The sequence below is a fragment of the Nematolebias whitei genome, chromosome 22 (genome assembly GCF_014905685.2).
Source record: "Nematolebias whitei isolate Nwh7 chromosome 22, NemWhi1, whole genome shotgun sequence".
NCBI lineage: Eukaryota > Metazoa > Chordata > Actinopteri > Cyprinodontiformes > Rivulidae > Nematolebias > Nematolebias whitei.
In genome coordinates, this window is record NC_056519.1 from 9,920,903 (window position 1) to 9,941,196 (window position 20,294).

The following is a 20,294-nucleotide window of genomic DNA, read 5'->3' on the forward strand; positions in this document are numbered from 1 at the left end:
CTACATCATGCTAGTAGTTTGTTAGCCACTAAACTTCCAGTCTCGCAGTGTGATCTTTCTCTGAAAACCACCAGAATACTTTGGAATATCTTTAAGACAAGCTGCTGAGAAGGAATATTTGATGACTCGAAGAATAAAACACAAAAAAACACCTGAAGTCAAAGTAAACTAAGTATTTATTTTTCTTTAAAAATGTAATTGGATATCCAACAAACTGGCCTATTTTTATAATGTCTTATCTTACTATACTATCTTCTATACTAATTGTAAAAAAATATATATTTTTTGTTTCTTTACATTAATATGGTCTTTTATTTTGTATTAAACTGTAACATCAATAAATGTTAATAATAGTTAGACGTTTTTTGTTTTATAATATCACCCCCACTGGCCAGAAAAGACACCTCCAACAGACTTGTGGTCCACCAGTTAGTACACAGGCACAGCAGGTTTTGCAGCTCCAGACTCGTTGTAATTAGTAAGCAAAGTGGCAAAAATGGCTCTTTTTATTGCAAAGATCCCTGCTGTTGTGCTTCTTTCTCTAATAATTAATTTCTCACATGAACATTCTATTGTTCACAAAACATACATGAATTAATTTTATTCAATTTATGTCCCAGTATTCAGAGGAGGACTAAGTCTGTATTCAGTGAAAAAGGACAGGCCGGTTAAGCAAAAAACACTTCTGGAGTTTGTCAAGCGTTGTCCATTTTTTTTCTTCAGTGGTTCATTTATTTTGACAATAAAACTGAGCTCACATATGATCATAGTTTCCACTTTATAATCCTTTCAAAATAAACTATTATGTCAGAAACAAATGTTGGAACGCTCGGTTGTTTTTATTTTATCCATCTTCAGGAGGAGAAGTGGAGGATGGGTGTTGTGTTGAAAAAAAGCACCCCGACTGGAAAAGCACAGACAAATTGCTGTGATGCCATCGTAAAAAAATGTATTTTTTAAAAGGCCATGACGGTCTCAATTTTTTCAATTTACCATTGTAGCTAGACTTCAACAACAAACAAAGTCACTTCCCATTTCTTAGTCTGTTGTACTGAAAGTGTCCGGTGCAAAGTAAGTAGATAAACTACCAGGTAGTCAACAATCCAGAAATACTATGATACTGTTGTGTACTATGGTAGGGTAATTTTCTCCTGCTCCCTCTTGTGTCCATCACTAATAGCTGAAAAGAGAGAAAGCAGCCAAGTCCACCTATTTAATACAACCTCCATAAAACAGAGAAAATGTGTAGGATGTACAAAAGTATATTTAATTACTTCTCAGTGACAACTACTTAATGATCATTGCTTTGGGGTCTTGTTTGTCTTTCTAATTAAACATGGCTTTAACTCTTTGTCTCTTCCAGGGATGCCTGTCTGCAGCCACTTCCCAGCATTGGAGGATTTTTGTCTTGTCGTCTGCCATGTTTGCAGTAAGGTGGTCACTCCTCAGGGCATCCTCACACATTACGGTAAGAGACAAAAGACCTTTTGAAGTATTTATCACTGGGTTTCACTTTAAAAATGCAAAACACCACATATGTGTGCACTCACAGCCACCTGACGAAAGCCGGGAAACACTAAATACAAGGTGTAGCCTTGTAAACGAGCATTTTTACCTGATCAAGATGGGCCGATTTGTTTATAAATATGTTTCCTCTTAGGATTGTGCTCAGAAGATATGGTGGGACTATTTCCTGTTCAATTTTGAGGAAAATGTGTTGAAAATTACATTAAAATATTAAATTATCTAATTTTTGGAGCATATGGTTGTGGAGCTGGAAATTATTGTTTAAAGAGGAATGTAGCAGGAAGAATGCTTTAACTTTCTAATAAACATAAGCTGGTTAAGTTATTCCCAAATAGGTTTGCATGCTTGTAAAATGTGATTGTTGTTGCTATGGTGACCATGATTTTTGGCTATTATCCTTAATAATACAGCTTAGTCATGTTGACGTCAGACATGCTGCTCAGTCATTATCAGCACTTGTAAAACATGAATCTCAGTGTGAGGAAAAGTTTAAATGTGCAACAGAAATGTATTTGAGAGGATATTTATAGAAAGTGAACTGTTATTGATGAGCTAATGAAATGACATCACTGCTGCACTCGGCTGTCATTGGCTGCCTGCCCCGTCCTGTCTACTTCCTGTTTGTTTTTCAATCGTCGCTCCACTGAGCGCACTCGCATCTGCCTGCGAGCTGCTGCTGGTGCTTCAGCCATCTGAGCTGTGTGGAGAGGCGAGGGGGGTGGTTACGGTCACGCCTAATGAACTCGCACACAAACACACTTCTCTCAATGTGGAGAAAAGACACACTCACTTTCTATTTCCTAACAGAAAGAGGTCAGGTTTTATTTTATTTTTTTATTTTTTTTGTGAGAACACACACACACAAAAAAACCTCCTGGCAGCCGCTGTTGTTTTGCCCCTGCTTCTGCCCCTCACACCCCCCACCCTCTTGGTCCTCCCCTTTTCCCTTGTTGGTGGAGTTTCTGTGTTTCAGCAACAGCAGCACATCTAGACACACATACAAACACACAGGTAAGAGTGGGAATCTTCCAAGAACTCTGTAAAACCACTGATCCCCGGGTCATGACATTATAGTTAAAACACAAACGGAGCTGCTCAATTATGAAAAACTGGAACGACAAATTAGAATATTTGCATAACCCTTTCAGAAAGAGGTTCAGGTATGGTTTATTTGTCATATACAAAAATCAACACAAGGTCAACAATGCCATGAAAGGCTGAGGATGAGAAGAACCATCTCGACTCGCCAAAAAAGAAACGACAACAAGAAATACCAAAGCATGCAGCAAAAATACAAAAAACAAGGCGCCAAAGTGAAAAAGAAATGCATCTAGTGTGGTTCGGTTAGCAGTGAGGTTCTTTCAGCAGCATGGTTCTGTTAGTGGCGTGGTCTTGTTAGCAGCTTAGCAGGTCCCGCTAGCATCTTGATGGTGGTAATAACCGCAGCAGCTGCCCTCACAGACTGCCTTCTAGAACCGGGTCCAGCAGACAGAGAACTTCCAAGGTTTTCCCCACTGAGCCGAACAGGTCCGTAGAGTTGGGCCCGTGCAGGCAGGTGGAGGATCTTGTTAGCAGTGTTAGCCGGTCTTGTTAGCAGCTTGATGATAATATTGACCACAGCAGCTGCCCTCCAGATAAGGTAGCTATCCAATATAGTTATCCAATAGCTATAGTTATTGTTATAGTTATAGCAATAGTTATCCAAAGATAACTTATGATTTACTTTGATGTGAACAGAATTCCTATTGAAGTCCCATTCTTTAATTTGATAGCATTATTAGCTGAGCTGTTCTGTGATTTATTAGGAGAAAGCCTATCCCTGACCTCTGCTGACTGGATTGCTTTCAGGTGCTTGCCCCGTCAGAACAGTTTTGTGTCGTTTTATGCATTTCCTCCTATCGTTGCTCATTTCCATCATGTCCCTGCAGCATCTTTGAGTGCAGCGCCATTGGTCCCTGCTGGGAATTCCACTTTAAATGTTGTGACCCTGAGAAGCGACCGTCCTGTTTTCTATTTGTTTTTGCATATATCCGTTGTGGTCTTAAAGTTCTGAAGCTTCTACAGAAAGAAGCAAGAAGAAGAGCTGCCTCAGGCGTCACTGGCTCCTCGCTTTACATGACTAGTTTGCTGCTTATTTTTGCTGCATGTGAACATCTCACACCTAGATGTCACTTTTCAGGCGTCCCACTATGATATACTTTAGTTTCCACATGAGAAACTTGCTCCATTTAGTGGATTTGTGTGTTTAAATAGTCTTGGAGTAAAGCAGGCATGTATATTCTTAGCATAAGTGCCCCAGTGGGGTATAAAGTAAATCCCTCATGTGTGCACTGTAAGTAATATGTTCTCTGTGGTGAACTTTCTTAAAAAAAATAAAAAAATAAATGCATGAAGAAATCAAACTTATTCCAACCTAATCAGGATATTAAAATGTATTTTTTCCCCCCCTGTGGTGAAATATTTACCTACACTGCATAGCCAGCTGCAAAACTTAATGAAACACAAGTTCTATAAGGGCGACTCTTGTTCGCATAATGTATTTCAAACAGCGTTCCACGTGCACTATTTTCCCCTGAGCAGCACAACATGCTCGAAAATGCACGAGTCACTGCAAATGTATGCTTTTGAAGCAACATGTTTAAATAAATCAGGTCTCCACTGTGTTTTCTTTTCTTTATTTATATTTTTGATAATTCATTGTCTCCCACCACTCCCCTTCTCCTGCTGCCCACCTCCCTCCTGCCCGTGGCGTGCTGTGTGAGGCGCATGATGAAAGAGGCTCGTGCTGTTGCCGTTGGTGGGAGCATGAGTCTCTCTCTTTCTCTCCGTTTGTTCGTTTTGTAACTTTTCTCTGGCTGTGGATTTATGGAGCTGTGGGGCAGATCAGATCAATTCTGGATTTCCTTTCGGTTTCATTTCACTCGTAAGTTTACCAGTGCTCGAGCTGCTCTTTGTTTCTAAGTTTCAAACAATTGTTCTGTATGTAAGTGATGTTTTGTTGTTGCTTCAGTTGGCTGAATTCAAACTAATAGCTGAGGTGTCGGACAATTTAATCCTACTTTTAAAATCTTTTAGAGGTATTTAATTAAATTTTTATTTGGTTAAAAAAAGAGATAAAAAAAATCATAATTTCATGACTATTTTAGCGATTTGCGTCTTAATATAGAACGCAGACCATGTATACAATCAGAATTTTAGTGTACCATGACTATTTAGTTTCAGTTCTCATTGCTTGTTTTGACTATAACAATCTCTTTGTAATTTGTTTACAGTAAAAACCTCGAAATAAATTCTGTTTACAGTCCTTATTTGTTACCTAAATCTCTACAACTACCGGTACATTTCTTACAATGCCACATCTTGCAGTTGCATTTTTTTACTTGATTAAATTAGTTTTTATGTTTATAGTGTATTCGATTTTATGTTGTATGTGTTGTTATATACGGTTGTTTGTAGAAATGCACGATATTGGATTTTTGGCTGATATCCGATATGCCAATATGTTGGAACTTATTTGGCCAATTACCAAGACTGATATTTTTTCCCTGAGACCTACTTACAGAGACTACATAGCTTTCTCTGCTGTGGAATTAAAATCCATTATTCTACATGGTCTTTGGATAGATGGACCGCTGGTGAGGTTTTATTTCTCCACAGTTGACCGCTCTCTCGCTTTCCTTTCTGGCCACCATGAACTCACCGTAATGGTCAGAATGGTGGTTCTTGAGATGGTTAATTAGGTTCGAAGTGTTGTAGGACTTTGTTTTAGCTCCTCCTTGCATCACTGACGCTGAGCAGTCATTGCAAATAGCAGTTCTGCTATCAGTTTCCGACACTTAAAACTTCCACACCGCCGACATTTTCACTTCCTCCTCTCCCGCCATGATCAGATCAGGTAGGCACGCGTGATGTCATAACTTTGTGCTTATCTATATATATAGATATGTATGCAAATACCTTTTATATATATATGCCTTTAATATCAGAGAGTTATTTTGATGGAATAGCCGATGTCCGATATTTAACTTTATCGCTAATATCGGCTGATACCTATACTATGCAGATAATATCGTGCATCCCTAGTTTTGCTTCTATAGCTTTTTTCCCATCAAAGAAAACGCCAAAAACACATATTTGAATAATCAATAACATCAGCTAAGACATTTTAGCATTGTATGATATAGCTTTTCTGGTTTATTTACCTTTTTTATTTATTGCTTGCATTTCATGACAGTGACAAATCATTTATTAATCGTGTCATTGTCTCTGTGTGGGTGCACCTTAGTTTAGTTGTTTATTAGCATAATTAAATCAAATTTGAAAGATTTCATCCAATCACGAGCCCTCATGAAATATTGGATAGTGTTTCCTAAGATTTTGTGTGCAAGTGGTGGTTGTGTGTACATGTAAATTAGATAAATGAACAAATGTATTAAAACATTTTGTACAATCTAAATATGACTATAATGATACAAACATGGGTTTTAGGGCTGTTGAAAATATTTTTTTAAGTGATGAGGGTGTAAAAAAATCTTTTTTTTTTTTTTTGTAGGTTTTTTTTGTTTGCAGACATGCAAAACAGAAAATATTTTCATTAAAAATTTTGGTTTGCATATTTAAACAGAAAACTTCTCAGATAAAGCAGGATTTTCTTTAACAGATCTCAGCTAGAGTGATTTTGATTTTATTTATTGTTCCTACTCATCAGAAGTGTATAAACTTAACACAAGTTCTGTGTTTTTATAGTAATGTCAATATATTTTATTTTTATTTTACAAACCGGATTCCAAAAAAGTTGGGACACTAAACAAATTGTGAATAAAAACTGAATGCAATGATGTGGAGATGGCAAATGTCAATATTTTATTCGTAATATAACATAATGACAGATCAAAAGTTTAATCTGAGTAAATGTAACATTTTAAAGGAAAAATATGTTGATTCAAAATTTCACAGTGTCAACAAATCCCGAAAAAAGTTGGGACAAGTAGCAATAAGTGGCTGGAAAAAGGAAATTGAGCATATAACAAACAGCTGGAAGACCAATTAACATTAATTAGGTCAACTGACAACATGATTGGGTATAAAAAGAGCTTCTCAGAGTGTCAGTGTCTCTCAGAAGCCAAGATGGTAAGAGGATCACCAATTCCACCATTGTTGCGCAGAAAGATAGTGCAACAATACCAGAATGGTGTTACCCAGCTTAAAATAGCAAAGACTTTTAAGTTATCATCATCAACCGTGCATAATATCATCAAAAGATTCAGAGAATCTGGAACAATCGCTGTGCGTAAGGGTCAAGGCCGTAAAACTCTACTGGATGCTCGTGATCTCCGGGCCCTTAAACGTCACTGCACGTCAAACAGGAATGCTACTGTCAAGGAAATAACAGAATGGGCTCAGGAATACTTCCAGAAAGCATTGTCAGTGAACACAATCCACCGTGCCATCCACCGTTGCCAGCTGAAGCTCTACAGTGCAAAGAGGAAGCCATTTCTAAGCAAGCTCCACAAGCTCAGACGTTTGCACTGGGCCAGGGGTAATTTAAAATGGAGTGTGGCAAAATGGAAGACTGTTCTGTGGTCAGATGAGTCACGATTTGAAGTTCTTTATGGAACATTGGGACGCCATGTCATCCGGACCAGAGAGGACAAGGATAGCCCAAGTTGTTATCAACGCTCCGTTCAGAAGCCTGCATCACTGATGGTATGGGGTTGCATGAGCGCTTGTGGCATGGGCAGCTTGCATGTCTGGAAAGGCACCATTAATGCAGAGAACTATGTTCAGGTTCTAGAACAACATATGCTCCCATCTAGACGTCATCTCTTTCAGGGAAGACCCTGCATTTTTCAACACGATAATGCCAGACCACATTCTGCAGCAATCACAGCATCATGGCTACATAGGAGAAGGATTCGGGTATTGAAATGGCCAGCCTGCAGTCCAGATCTTTCACCTATAGAGAACATTTGGCGCATCATAAAGAGGAAGGTGCGACAAAGAAGGCCCAAGACGATTGAACAGTTAGAGGCCTGTATTAGACATGAATGGGAGAGCATTCCTATTTCTAAACTTGAGAAACTGGTCTCCTCTGTCCCCAGACGTCTGTTGAGTGTTGTAAGAAGAAGGGGGGATGCCACACAGTGGTAAAAATGGACTTGTCCCAACTTTTTTAGGATTTGTTGACGCCATGAAATTTGGAAACAACAGATTTTCCCCTTAAAATGATACATTCTCTCAGTTTAAACTTTTGATCTGTGATTTGTGTTCTATTCTGAATAAAATATTAGATATTGGCACCTCCACATCATTGCATTCAGTTTTTATTCACAATTTGTTTAGTGTCCCAACTTTTTTGGAATCCGGTTTGTACATGCTTTTATACAAGACAGTAGCTGTGGTTTGATCCAACACAAAACTTTTTTTTTCTTATTATTTTCTTGTGTGAGATCCTCTTCTCTCCTCCTCTGCTCCACATAAACAAACTCAGCTGAGCTCTGAGATCCTTCTTCCTCATCACCCCCTGGCTCCACCCACAGGATGAGTCAGAGGCCATTGAGCAGCCAGCTGGGCTCTCAGCATCGCCATAACAACGAGCAAGCTCCAGAGCATAGCAGGGAAGGCGCCCTTGTGGTCAGGCGGGTTAATGACCTTGCCTGGGCGTTTGTCCATGTGTTGTAAATCAGCATAGTTAGCTTCCAGCTAGCTGTTGACGTTTCTGGTTGAGATGTGCTTTAAAAAAATAAAATGAAAATACAAAAACAGGCTTTTCTGTGGAAAAATTACTTGTTTGTTCGTTATTCATTCTGCATGATACAGTCTTACAAGATGCACAAGTTTTATATTTATTGATAGGGTTTATGATTTTGTTTGGAGTATATCCTTTATTTGTAAAGATAATAAACAATTTGTGCCGTGGCAAGATGAACTTTTATTTGGCAAATTTAGTTATTTTCTGCCTTTTCTGCAAACATGTAAACTTCCTTCCAAAACAACTGCAAATTAATAAGACAAAACACAAGTATATAATTAAATATATATCGCAAAGTCTTGCATTAAAGTCTGTTTAATAAACACATTTTTTACTCACGAGCATTACAGACTTCACAATGAGCCCAAAGATGGATTTGTAATAAACATTACACATTGATTATTTGAATTTTCAAATAGCAATAATAATAAAATTTATTTTATGGCCCATAGGCATAATAAAGCTTGTGGGAAACTTACGTTTACAATATTTCTGATGGATCTTATTGGAGTGGGAATCTTGAAGTGCCTCACTGTTTAATTCAGTTTTGATTCAAAGGGCTGAATTGTGATTTATAAAATGATTATCAATGTATTTTGATTATCTTGAAGCTTAAATTGCTGTGGTCTAATTTATATAAACAAACACTAAATAATGTGTTTACACACCTAATAAAAAGTGCAAAAATTAACTGCTGGTTGCCATAGAAGCTAACGTGGAGCATGATTAGCGTCATGTTTGTCACTGGACATTTAAAAACCACACAAACGTTTCATAGTCAGCACTAATCAGTCATATTTTAACTTCAGCTGTTACTTATGTATTCTTCAGGGTTCATTAAAGAAAAGCTGGAAAAATCATAGAAAACTTTACTGTAACAAGTTTCTACTACAGTAGTTATGGTAACTCCAGATCTTGACAACAAATGGTTTGAAATCTTTACGAGTACAGTCACATGCCAGTGAAAAGTTTAGTGTTTCAACAAAAGAAAATCTGATGTTTCTTTAAGTTTTAACTCGTCCTACTCCTGGTGCACAAAATGAAATATTTCAATCAGAGGAAAAAAAAGCTTTAAACTAAAAAGCCGAGTTGACTACAATGGTGCAAGTCTGATATGTGAATCTGCACAAAAGAACTTGGGAATAAATGTTTGAAACGTGTGCTGCATACCTTCGAATGTGACTCTGGACTTTAACCCCTTAATTCTGAATACAGCTGTCTGCCTCTGCTTGGTTATTTACACACCTGTCTCACACAAACACACGAGTGCATGCACAAATTAATCCCACTATATCTATATTTATACTTTATAGATAACCATGAAAAGTTTGCTTTGCATGGATACTGCTGCACCTACATATTTTGACTCAAACACATACATTTAAAGGTTCTCCCTTCATGTATGTACATGTACATACAGACACCTGCTCTGCTTCAATAAATACTTCAGATGCTCCTAAACACACACTCGGTCACCTGCAGCATATTTACACCCATGCACTCTGAACAAACACAGGTTGCAAGTTTGACTCAGCACTCTTGTGCTGTCTTTCAGTTAGGAGCATTTGTTTTGTCTTTCAACTTTTGTTCAGCGAATTCTCGTGCTATTTGCTGTTGGCATCATTGAAAAGAAGGCAAAAATATTGTGTACTTTTGTTTGTCATGACATGGTCTGAGGATAACAGAATCCATCAGTCAGAAAATCCAAATCATAAATTCATAGGTTTCTTTGCTGGCATATTTATGTCTTTTTATATTTATTTCATAAGCACAGAAAGAACAGCGTTCTTCTTTTATATTTCTCAACTAGAGTGCAAATGTGTTTCCTGTTTGAACAGTGTTAAGCATAAACTATCATATGGGGTGATATATAAAGTATGAGAGTTTCTGATTAAATTTAAGGCCTAGTAGCAACCTCTTAAGGACTGTGTATCTCCAGCCTCCTTTCATATCAGAGTTTTGGACTAAGATCCTTATGTGTTGAACATAATTGAGTTATTGCTGTTGTGTTTCAAACTTGAAAATAGTTTTCATTATCTTCTGATTTTTGTTATACTCATTATCTTGAATGCTCAGTTGCCACTTCTAGTATGAGTTGTGAATGACTATCAGCTTGTTCCACACCAATTTGTAACAAAATGTAGGATTTTTCTGTAGGTTAATGTTTATTAGATGTGTGAACCATCTGTGATTGGGCTGACTCGAGTTGTTGCTGTGTACAAAAGTCGATTTACACGCTTGTGCAAGTGTTTAAATGTTGATGATTGAGGCATGGGTTTCTGTGCGCAATAAATTGCATTGATCAGGGATGATGTGTAATGGCAGCCTCCAATGCTTTTGTCCATATAAATTTAAACGAAGACGACGTTCCCAAGGACAAAATTGACTTGAAATATATTGAAGGATACAACTACTGTATTTTCCGGCATATAAGTTTCTCCAGAGTATACGTCACCTCAGTCAAAAAAGCATCATTAAGAGGAAAAATAACATATAAGTTGCTTCAGTGTAGAAGTTGCATTTATTATGCGTCACCGCTGACCCGTCACATTTACCGTGTTTTCTGCCGTAAACGTCACACCGCCCTTTAAGTTGCATCAGCCCAAATATGTCTAATAAAGTGGAAAAATCTATAAATACGTTGCTTTGCCGTATATGTTGCATCTGTTATGCATCACCACTGATGCGTCACGTTTGTTACACATCAACGCTGCCAACCCAGAAATGTGGGCCGAACCCAGAAATGTGAGCCGGTGTTGTGCCAAAAATCGATCGGCTGCCGCATGGCGACCGCGGGAGCGTGCACAGGAGGACTTTAACAAGAATTTAACTAGATTAACACTTAAAAACAATTATTTGTTTGCTCAGAATTATAGCAAAGGTGTGTCTGTTTAACTTTTGTATAATAAATGCACTTTGACTGTTAAATCAGCTGCATTTTCACAAGCCGATATGTGGAAACATGAACGCACAGAGGGTAACTCGCTGTCCATTTCTTTAAAATTTAACAAGAAATCCACTTCAAAACATTTTTTAACTCAACTTTACAGTAAAGGTGTGCCGAGGCAGCGCAGCTAATCGGCTATAATGAAGCTGATTTAACGGTTGCTCCGGGCAGATGATGGTGGCAGGCTATGGTAAGCCGATTGTATCATTAATGGCCACTTTTACCTATTACATGATACAACGGCATGCCATGCTGCTTGAGTGCCATCTAGTGGCTGAAAATGGTAGTGTTCAATATTTTCAATGTTAGAATTAATTGAAACGGTCATATCTCAGCCAAAAATTGGTTTATAAATATGGGAAAAAATCCATAGAAACGTTGCTTAGGCGTATAAGTCGCAGGGCATGCAAATTATGCAAAAAAAAAAAAAAATTGTGACTTATACAGTGAAAAATACGGTATGCACAGCTCAAGTTCTGGCTTCATACAATGCTGGGGATTAGCAGTGTCAGCAACCAGGTTGAATTGATATAATGGTACGTGTGGCATTCCCAGTGTTTCCATGCTGATTGGCATTCTTTTGCCTCGGTGAAAAAGAGCACAGATGACAGAAGACCTTGCAGAATGCATGCCATTGATTCGCCATGTATTGCACAGGTTTTAGGTGGCTGGCCTGATGGATGATTTTGTCAGCCGCTTCTTTTATTGTACTTTGTCAGTGTGGCTGTTGCTGAGTGGTTAGAGCAGTCGCCCTCCAATGCGAGAGTTGGGCGTTCGATTCCACCAGCAGTCACATGCCGAAGTGTCCCTGGGCAAGACACTGAACTCCTCATTGCCTCCGATGTGTGTCCCATTGGTGTATGAATATAACACACTGATTAGTCTTTGTAGAGATCTAGTAGAGTGCTATATGAATGGGTAAATGATGGCACAGATTGTAAAGCTCTTTGAGTATCTTGTTAAGATAAAAAAGGTGCTGTATAAGTACAGTCCATTTACTTTGTTAGCTGGTGTAACCATTAGTTGTTAGCAATTAGTTCTTTATTTTTCAAAAGTGAAAATATTCTTTAAAGACTGATCACTTGTAAGTTCTCTCAATTTTTGGCTTGGATACAGAAATGAATTTTAAGTTTTCTCCATTGCTTTGCTAGGTTTAGCTATAAACCACTTTTAGGCTGCTTTCACACTACTCCAGGTAAAGAGTGCCAGGATTGTGATGGTATTTTTGGAATCTCTGAAATATTGTCCTGCCACTTAGCCTCATATTATCGGGGGACTTTAAAAAAAAAATATATTACGCTTTTACTGCTTTTGTAAGCAAATCAGTTTGACATGATAGTTTTAAAAACATAATGAAAGGAACACAAAGTTTGTTTTCTCATAATGAAAGGAAGATATAAGATTTGTTTATTAACAAGTCACCAAATGGATTTTAGGCTATGCGTTTTGTATGTTAATATCAACTGTAAAGATAGGCTATTATACAGAAGAACAAAACTATTTTTAGAGCAAAATTATTTGGAAAAATATAGAACAAGGCTATTTACACCATCACCATCTGCTCCCTAAACAGGTCTCTCTTGAAAATGAGTTCTCGTGGCTCAGTGAGACTACCTGTATAAATAAAGGGTAAAGGAAAATGAATTTTTTTTTTTTAAATTAAATGTGCTGCTCGCTTCGGCTTTTGTAGATGCTGCTACTTCCTTCACCACAGATGACAGCAGGTGCGAAGACGCGCACGGCCAGTGATCAGCTGATCGATCCATCCATTCATCCATTATCTTTACCCGCTTCTTCCTTTTTGGGTAGCAGGGGTTGCTGGTGCCCATGCCCAGCAGTCACTGTGTGAAAGGTGGGGTACACCCTGGACAGGTCGCAAGTACATTTCAACCGGCGAGTCAGCGGACGCTGACAGGTTGTCCATCTGAGCTTAATGCGACTTTTTTAAACCAGCCGGTCAGACCTGCCTCCTCCTCAACAAGTAGATTAACACAATTTTATATTGTGCATTCTTATTTAGTTTGCTTTATGTTGTATGATTCGTAAAACCGCAGAAGCCTGAGCCCACGTGCACAATTATTGCACAACGCGCCAGCAATCTCTTCCACAGTCTGATTAACTGCACCGCTCTTCTTTCCTTTTTCATCCTCTCATTTTATTTGTGCTGTATGATTCGTAAAACGGCATCAAAGCCCGACACCGGCCCGGCCCGCACATTAATCACATTATAACGGCCCGGCCCAGGGTTGGTCGGGGCTGGGTTTTGGGTTTGGCTTAGAAATGACCGCTGTAGATGTAAGTACTACTGTTTACATTTGTACAGTAGAAGCTAACTCATCCACGGAGTCGAAACCTACAATCACATTTCTCTCCCTGAGTAATCAGCTTTGTAAACTGCAAGAACCAAATATGAGTTTTGTCAGCATATCGGCCGTCACTATTGCAAGTCCCGTAGCATTAATGCTTCTTAGATCCCTTTTATTTTTTTGCTGTTTTTTTTATTGGTGCAAACCACAACAGAAACAAAGTTTTGTTCGCCTGACATCCGATACTTGCCGACGTAACTTATTGCTTAGGGAGCTATTTTTAGTGACACTGACCTGCGCTATTCAGAAACAATGACTCCAGTGGAAGTAAAACATCTACCTGAGCTTCTCTCTTCAGGGCACATCGTACTGTTTTCCCACTTTCTGAACTTTTTGATTCGTATCAACAGACGGGAAAATTCAGTCTAAATTATGGACCAGTCTCATTAAAAATAAACACCAACAACAAAACACTGCTTTACACCACTTCAGAAGCAGAATAGGACACAGTACATCTTTACACGTTTCACTTGGTTTCAGAGTTTTGTTCTTGGCTGCACAATAAGACAGTTTTCGAGTGTGTTCGGTGTTTTGTCCCCCCCCCCCCCCCCCTGATTTCTGAGCGTTTACGACGTGTTCACCCCTCTGTTTTCATTCAGGTAGCTGGGCTATAGATTCCCTGTGAGACAGACACAGAGAGAGACAGTCCTGGACCACAAACCCCCCACCCCCCTACCCACCCTGCTCCCACAAAGACATGCATAGCAAAAACCGTAAGTGTATAAGCTCCTTTCCTCAGTCCCCCCCCAATCGCCTTGTGATTCACTCCATTCTGCATTTCCCACTGTGTGTCCCTGCAGTTTGCACTCACATCCTCTGATCAGATTTGGGTCAAAAAGGAGTTTAGAATTGTTGGCTTTTGATTGAACTTCATTATGATGGAGTTCATCCCACAAGGACACTTCAGATTAGTGCCGGGCATGATGCTAATTAGAGAAAAGTTGCAACAAAATGATTTGGAAATCGTTTTCGTGGAGAAGTTGAGGTTGTTGTTTTTTTGTTTGTTTTTTGTGATACAATAGAAACATCTGATTCCAGGGTAGTAAAAACATCTAAATGTTTGTTTAAGTGACATAAAACCCCTTGTTAAAAAAAAACGGGACATATAAAATGTAAATAAATTTAGCAAATTTCATAAACCCATATTTTAATTTACAGTAGAGCATAGTCAACATGTGAAAAAAAGAAATTATCTTTTTTGGGGGGGTGAAGGTTGACTTGTATGACAGTAACGCATCAAAAAAAGATACAACAGGGACGACAAAAGGCTGTACAAGTTATTGTTATGAATGAAAAGCAGCTGAAAGAGCGCATGGCAACAAATTATGTTCACTCGCAACTGGTCAGTGAATCTTTCAGAAGGTAAGATGGGCAGAGGTTCACTAGTCTACAGAGGCTGTTAAAAATAGTGGGGGAATAAAACTTGAAAAAGATGTTCCTCAGTGGAAAATTTGGAGGCCTTTCGATATCCCATCATCCACAGTTTATAGTGTTATAAGAATTTAAGAATCTGTAGAAATCTCAATCTGTACTGGATGACTGTGAGCTTCAGGCCCTCAGGCATCACTGCACTGAAAACGGGTCTGAGTCTGTTCTGGACATCATTGCGTGGTGTCAGGAACACTTCCACACATTGTAAACAGTTCTCCGTGCCGTCCACAAATGCAGGTTAAACCTCTGTCATTCAAAAAAAGTAACAAGATGTGAACACAACATTCAGTCAACATTTGATTCGTTTGCTGTTGCGTTGTCACTCAGATACGGGTTTATGAGATTTGCAAACCATTGCGTTCTGTTCTTTATTTTTCTTTTCCACCATGTCCCAACTTTTTCAGAATTAAGGTTCATTCAGCATGACACTCAAGTGCTAATTTGTTGCAAATTGGAGAAAAGGATAAAAAAAAATTACCCACTGGCAATGCATGATTATGAGTGTACTAAATTTTAATTAAATGTATTCTGTGCATTTACTGTGCAACATCACGTGAATATTTGTCTCTGTTTTTTTTTTGTCTCGGCCTGTTTCAGAGAAGCGACACAGCTCCCCAATTCCTTCCAGGAGCCCCTTGGTTCCCATGAAGCCCAAAGCACCTGCAGTGGCCCCCGCTGTGGCTCCCAGCCCCGGGGACACTCTGGCATTCAGGGTCCCCAAAGATTACCCTCACTCTCGCTTCAGCAAGGCGCCGCTCGCAGTCTACCCACCAAAGGGGGCACGGAACAAAACATGGTGTGTGCACACTTTGCTTTTTAACACGATTACATACTTACACCCCAGAGTAGTTTTAAAAACAGTCAGAGTCTGATTAAGGCCACATGTTGTGTTTAACGCCTCTGAAATATTAATTTGCACTTGTTTTTCTCCCCCCAGTGTGTCACTACCAGTTGTGAGTCTGGAGAAGATGCCTTGTTTAAACCGAGCAGACTCTGCATCGCATGTTCGCCTCTCCTCCTCATCCTCCAGTCTTTCTTCACACAAGTCCTCCTTCACCCCCCCAGCTTCACAGCCTTCGGGTGAAAAGCTTACCAATGGTCGTGGCAGCAGTGGGCTGCTCACCTCGCGCTCCGTCACGCCTCCATCCTCTTTGGATAGGCGACCCAGTCCAGCTCGCTCTCCGTTGGACAGACGGGCGTCATCGACACCATCTCCCTCCGCACTGGACAGGAAGTCCTCCACGTCACCTTCGCCCTCTCACCGACCTGTAGCTCCGCCGCTGTTGCCGTCACTCTCACCGATGGACAAGAAGCAGCAGAATGGAACTAAGACTCCCTCCAAGTCACACAGGAGACTTTCAGGTCAGACATGTTCATTCAGTAAATGTCATACATGTCAGTGCAACTTTTTTATAGTTCTACGTTCTTTCTTTTACATATCATTTACTGAGGCTTTGCTTAAAATTTCTTATAAGAATCCATGCAAACATTCTTGGCCCTTTTTAAATAAAAGTCCTTTTTTTAGCGCTACAGGACTAAATGTTTGGCTGCTCAATGAACAAAGGGGTTAAATTAAAGTCACAGAAACAGAAATATACCTTTCTATATTTTTATGGCCTTCTCTTATCTTTATGACCTTCGTAACCAAATCAGAAGATGTTAGTTTTTATAGTTTTCCTGTCTGTTTCTTTTGCGAAAATGTGAATAACATGTTTTCTTGTATTATTATTACCATTCTGTCACGTTCATGTCAAACATTTTATGCTAGTAGTTTGTTAGCCTGTTAGCCACGTCATTAAAACAACTGCCAGCCATTCAGTGCCATCTTACTCTGAAATCCAGCTCATTTATTTTATTTTTTAAAACCTTTAGGGTAAGTTGCTGAGAAGAAAAATAGGAAGTGCATTTCTGAACACATCCTAGGTTCTTAGTTACTAAAATAAAGGTTCTAGAAAAATATCGTAAACAATTTGATAATAGGAATTACAAGTAAACGTTTAGCTTTGATAAAACCACATTTACTGATAAAAGAAGATCTGATTATTTTAATCAATGTCAGTGAAATAGCCAACAAAATGGACTAATTTTAGATTTAATTTAACTACATCTTGATTATTTCACAGTAGTATCTTTATTTATTTTTCACAAATATAGAAAGGATGCATATGTAGTTCAGTTTAAATTTGATCAAAGGCGTATAAGCTATAAAAAATTATCCTAATTTTTTTACCCCCAGCATTTACAATATCAATAAAAGTAATCAATTCACAATAATTTATTTGTTTCATAATGAAACAAACAATAGATTTTTATATGCGGTGTTATTTTAATTTGAAGCTCTTAGCACGGGGGTGGTCACTGGCTGGAAAAGGCTCCCCAGCCAAGTGCAAGTGGCCCGCAGGCTGCCAGTGGATGGTCACAGTTGTAGCATGTTTTGCAGCTCTGGACTCGTTCTACGTTGTGAGAGAAGGGGGAGAAATGACTCTTTTATGACTGTAAAGTTTGCAGGTCCCTGCTCTAGTGCTTGGCCTTAGGGAAGTTATGTGATAATAACACATTATTGCAGCTAATTTTAGTTTTTTTTTTTTTTTTTTTTTTTTTACCATCTAATCATTCTCCACCTCCTCCTTCATCTTGTTTATCTCATTTTCGCACTTTGTCGTGTTTTTCTCTCCTCTTTTTTTTCTTGTCTTGCTTTACCGTCCTCAACATTCTCCCTGCCTGTCTTGCTTCCTGTCAGTGTCCTGTGTTTAGCTGTCGTGAACGGTGGGAGTAAAGATGCGAGCGAGTTTGTTTATGTCTCGGCACGTGTTTGTTGCCCCGTTATTCATTAGAGCAAACAGAAAGATTACAGGGATTATAGGACAGGCCAGGATGAGATTACAGCCTCCACGCAGCAACAGTTTAAGATAACCTGCAGACTACAGGGTGTAGTCAGGCTGCTAGTTTTACTTCAAAACAAAGAGTTCAGTTTATATGTTTTTATGACTCCAGTAAGAGTTAATGCATTTCCAAGTGCTACCAAAGCTTCAGAGAGGTTGTATGTGTTTTAGCAACAGAAGTTTTTGTTTTATGCCTGTAAACATCAAACTTCACTTGATGTTTAGTTTTATCATTCGTTTGACAAAAAGTCTTTTCGCTATAAATTTTAGACACACTTGTTGCTAACTGACTCAGCCTTTAGAGTTAAAATTTACATTTCATCATCAACTGAATGATCTGCTAAGATGCCCTTCATTAAGCCAGGAAAGAGTTTACTCAGCTGTCACTCACTTGTGACTCTTGTCAGGCTGCCAATATGTCCTGTCAGGAATGATTTGTCGCAGCATGAAGGACGGTTCAGTTAACGTGGTTGACACTGAAAGCACCATCATTGATCTCACACAGAATAGTAGAAAAGTAAGCCTTAAACCTGAACTGGTCTTTAAGTTACTTGTAGTCATTCAGCGATCTCGCGTTCATCAAATAACATTTGATTATTGATGAAAAGAAAGAAAGAAATGTTCTAATGCTTGATTTTTGTGTCTTAACATTTGTATTTTACAGAGCGAGTGTTTGACCCAGACAAGCATTGTGGAGTGCCAGACCCAGAGACTAAAAGATCCTGCACAAGATCTCTCACCTGCAAGGTAACACAAGTACCTACAAATGTCTGTCATTTTACCTACAGCCACCTTTATTTGTGGGGGTATTGATATTAGACCCACTAGCATCACTGTCTAGACTCCAACCACAGCTACAATCTTGAATTTTCTCTCTGATAAATCTGTATTGCCAATTTCCCCGTTAAAGCTTCGTAGCATTGCTGAAGCATTACAGGTCCTAAATTTCACTTGATGAAGTAATTATAGATGTTTGATGAGGCTACATCATCTTTTAGCTATAATACTCCATTACTGCCCTTTAATTACCTCCACCAAGCTTTACTAATCTGTTCAAACAGACTGGTTATTAAGTAATTATAATACTATCAAGCCAGTGCATTCATGTATGTTTTAGGAGTTGGGATTGGAAAGGCGTTGGAGTTGTTTGTCAAAAAAACATCATGTCTGTACTATAACTGTCAGCTTTTGACATGTGTGATGTAAAATGCCATAAAAACTGCAAAAGAACTATTTTACAGCTGTATTAGGTACTATATGTCAGATGTCTGTGAAATCTAAAAGCAGAAAAACCTGAATTCAGAAAAGGTGTTAAAGGGGTTTTATTGGCATTCTTTTTTGATGAAAGCACACACTTGAGTTGAGCTCCTGTTGTGTTTTTACCTGTTAGGAGCTACAAGGAGTCTCAGGCAGAAACAATTTGTGAGAAGAAGCATCCTTTTTGTTGACAAGGAAAATGTGGCTGTGGAGAAGTGTTGATTCTGTGTGAACTAACATTTTCAGTGGAACTAAATTACATTTGACTGCTTTCTCTCTGCTGCAAACACACACTGTGCACAACTAAGAGTTCCTTGTAGAGAGTGGACCAAAATCTTTTTATGAAACCGTTTGCGTTGCCTACATTTCCTACGCTATGCTAATTAACAGCTGCAGGATACGATGAGCTGCCACCATGCACCCACTTCTGTGTAGATCACAACTTCCACAGAGATGAGTGGTACAAACTTTTAACTGTGCATTCAAATTTATAGGAACCTTTTTAGTATGATTTATTCTAGATGGTAAAAACTTGCTTTTCCTATGCTAAGTAGCTGTTAGCTCGTCACACCCCATGAGAGTTCCTCCCTAGCTATTCAACCAGTGCTCACACTATCTTTTGCCATTAGTAAGTGCGGCTCCACTCGGCTCTCCTCTTCTTGGTTCTTCTCAGGTGTATGTGATTTGCCACTACAGTGGAGGCTGACCTGTTTCCTTGCTCTGTAGGCAGGGTCATAACTGGTCTTTTTGTGTTTGAGCCACTCCGCCCTTTCTTCTTCTTCTTCTTTCGGTTTTTCCCTCTTCATGGGTTGCCACAGCGAGTCATCTTCCTCCACCTCACTCTGTCCTCTGCATCGTCTGTCCTCACTCCAACTACCTCCATATCCTCTCTAACTGCATCCATATATCTCCTCTTTGTCTTTTCCTGGCAGCTGCATTTCTAACATCCTTCTACCAATATACCCAATGTCCCTCCTCTTGACATGTCCAAACCTTCTCAGTCTGGTCTCTCTAACTTTATCTCCCAGTTGTTCAACCTGTGCTGTACCTCTGATTATCTCATTCCTAATCTTATCCATCCTTGTCGCCCTATAATCTGACTTGAATTTCATTGTCTTATTCCGGCACTGCTT

General features: G+C 39.0%; 1 protein-coding gene across 1 annotated transcript in view; it reads left to right on the forward strand.

The window, feature by feature from the left end:
- atxn7l1 (ataxin 7-like 1) overlaps positions 1-20,294 on the forward strand; it is a 37,969-nt gene that overhangs the window by 7,337 nt on the left and 10,338 nt on the right. The window contains exons 3-6 of the mRNA XM_037696142.1: positions 1,364-1,468; positions 15,620-15,818; positions 15,960-16,384; positions 18,569-18,651. Of these exons, the coding sequence (XP_037552070.1) occupies positions 1,364-1,468; positions 15,620-15,818; positions 15,960-16,384; positions 18,569-18,651 (812 nt within the window). The remainder of the gene's footprint in view (positions 1-1,363; positions 1,469-15,619; positions 15,819-15,959; positions 16,385-18,568; positions 18,652-20,294) is intronic.